This window comes from Diaphorina citri, unplaced genomic scaffold, assembly GCF_000475195.1.
Source record: "Diaphorina citri unplaced genomic scaffold, Diaci psyllid genome assembly version 1.1 scaffold941, whole genome shotgun sequence".
Lineage (NCBI taxonomy): Eukaryota > Metazoa > Arthropoda > Insecta > Hemiptera > Psyllidae > Diaphorina > Diaphorina citri.
This window is the reverse complement of record NW_007378372.1, coordinates 117,607-120,203: the sequence shown is the minus strand read 5'-3', so window position 1 is coordinate 120,203 and position 2,597 is coordinate 117,607. Positions and strand designations below refer to the sequence as shown.

The 2,597-nt window shown below is 43.6% G+C and overlaps 1 protein-coding gene across 1 annotated transcript; it reads right to left on the bottom strand.

Annotated features, from left to right (window-relative positions):
• Positions 1-523: 523 nt before the first annotated feature.
• On the bottom strand, positions 524-1,671 carry LOC103513221 (protein krasavietz-like). Its single transcript, XM_008478036.3, has 2 exons — positions 1,413-1,671; positions 524-787 (listed from the first exon to the last, which is right to left on the bottom strand). The coding sequence occupies exons 1-2, from the start codon at positions 1,650-1,652 to the stop codon at positions 524-526; spliced, it is 504 nt and encodes a 167-aa protein (XP_008476258.2). The 5' UTR covers positions 1,653-1,671.
• Positions 1,672-2,597: the final 926 nt, after the last annotated feature.

Here is a 2,597-nt window from a genome sequence, read left to right as displayed (position 1 = left end):
GTGTCACCAGGAGTGGGATTTATGTCACGAGGGAGAGGAAACGTTTAATATCCCATCCCCAATATGCCTACTGTCCCTTCTCTGATGTCTCTTCTCCCATTATCTCTCGAATATCCCTTTTCCCTAGGACTTCAAATAAATCCCCCTGTGCTGTTCCTTTTCCCTATGATTTGAAATAACTTTCCCCTCTGATGCCCCTTTCTCCCCAGGACTTGAAATAAATCCCCCTTCTAATGTCCCTTTTCCTTATGACTTGAAATAATTCCCCCCTCTGATGTCCCTTTCTCCCCAGGACTTGAAATAAATCCCTCTGATGTCCCTTTCTCCCTATGACTAGAAATAATTCCCCCCTCTAAATGTCTCTTCTCCCAACCCCATTATGCCCACTATCCCTCGAATATCCCTTTCTCCCTATGGCTAGAAATAACATTATAACATCAATAACAACTTGATCCCATGTGACAAAACCTAACAAGTGAGGGAAATATTAGACATGGAAAATTCAGGCTGGTATACTCCCTGTTTAAAGTCCCCCTGCCAGACAAAGCGTAAAATGCAACTCACTTTTGTAGAAGAGCAGGATGATTTTCTGGAAGACCCTCATGAGGTTCATGTTCTCGTAGCAGAATTCCTGGACCTTGAGCATGAGGGCCAGTTCTGCGCGGGGCGCCGTGTCTGTGAACGCGCCAAACAGGGGCGTGAACTGTTTCAGATGTTTGAGCGCTTGCTCGGCCACCAGCTCTTCCTTCTTGTTCCACTCGACCTGGGCCATCACCGTGCTCCATATCTGACCAACAAGTGAGGAAGCATGAGATTAGAAACGCTGACCCTGTTTTAAGGGACTGGCAAGAAACGCCGATGGCGCCGACCCTATTTGAATAGAAAAAGCCAAGAAAGAGAAGACTCAGTTGTTCACTCGATTCTAACCCATCTTTAGGAGCAGTTGAGCTTAGCTTATCATTGGGGGCAGTTGCCCCTACACCTAACCCTCACAGTGGACTTCTTGTGTATAGAATTAAGCTATTATGTAACTGTTCTTTTCTTTTGTAAGTAATGATAATAATTAATTACCAGTCAAATAAGACCTTATTTATTATTTAGACTGCAGGGAAAAAGGGACTTGGCAGTCTCATCCTAGCGTTATAAATATAAATGAGGTATAATCTATTGTCTGTTCCTCGGGTGCCCAACCTTTTCAGAGAAAGATCGACTTGAATTTTCAATAGTCTTGTGACCTCATTCGACTTCACTCTGAATTTGGTCCACAAGTTTAGAGTAATTGGGTGTGTAAGATGATATTGAAAGGTTCAAACACTGCTGGGTGTGCTGGTCGCGATCGACATAAAATCAATCCGCGATCGACCGGTTGGGTAGGCCTGGTCCATTCTATTCCTTATTGAATTCAGACTCACCAATACTATAAGCTCTTGGTCCGGGATGCAGTGCTTGTTGGCGATCTCCCGTATGTCGGCCACGATGTCCTTGATGGAGGCGCCCTCGCTGATCTGCTCCTCCAGTTGCTCCTGCAGTTCCTTCTTCGCCTCCTGCGAGGCCTGCGCCATGTGGAGCTTGACAATGTCGGCCAGACCCTTCTCCTCAAACACGGTACGGAAGTACTCGTCCGAGCGTTTGTTGGGCGGCACAAACTCCATCAGTCTGAAATTATCCGCCAGTTAGTAAAATTGTATACCTAAAGTTCAAAAATGGACAAATTTTATTCTATGTATAAAAAAAGTTTGATATCCCTAACCGTTAAGCTAATAAAGCGATTTTTGTCCTCAAAATTATAGATATCACCACCAAATTTTTACCATGAATATACTGATCTATATCAATACCAATATCTATGAATTTCATAATTGGTTCCCATACTTTATTTATGGCCACGATTTAGGGTGTTCTGCTCCCACTATGCATCGCAGAAAAAATACTAGGCTCAATTTCTTCATTTTCTACACGGCTCTGTTGAGGACGCTTTGATCAATTAATTGTTTGTTGTTGTTACTACCATGGTTTGTTTATTTATTTTCGTCCATGGCGTAGTGGTCACTGCGCTCGCCTTGCACGCGGGAGACCCGGGTTCGATTCTCGGCGGGGTCAAGAAATTTGTATCATGCAAATGATTGATTCCGTGACTGGCTGTTGCGGGGCCCACTCAGCCTCGTGAGGAAAATGAGTAGCTATGACATATAAATGCCCATAGCATGGTAGGTAAACATTGGATTTTAGGATTATTGAGATATTGGGAAAATCCTACAATGCTGCAGTGAGCACCAAGGTTGTGACATAATAACACAAAGAAACTGCATTTACATAGCGTTTATTATAGCCGATGGCCCTACTTACACCAATATGCAGTGCAGGTTTTGACTAAATCATTTGTCCAAGCGAATCAACACAGTAGCTATTGTAGCTAATCAAGTGTCCTCACCAGGTTCTCAGGTTGTAGAGACCACCTCGGATGCATTATCAATCATCATCATTGTTTGACGTCATCGTGGTCATTAATTGCCAACGTACTGCAATAGTAATTGTAGTTGCAGTTGTAGGTCCCCAACGATTTACGATCCTCTGTCTATCTCCATTTCCATGCATTC

Excerpts from the sequence above, each read along its gene's own strand:
- LOC103513221 (XM_008478036.3), bottom strand. The coding sequence starts at position 1,652 with ATGGAGTTTGTGCCGCCCAACAAACGCTCGGACGAGTACTTCCGTACC. Across the intron at positions 788-1,412 it reads ACCAAGAGCTTATAGTATTG|ATATGGAGCACGGTGATGGC; the intron begins GTGAGTCTGAAT and ends CTTGTTGGTCAG.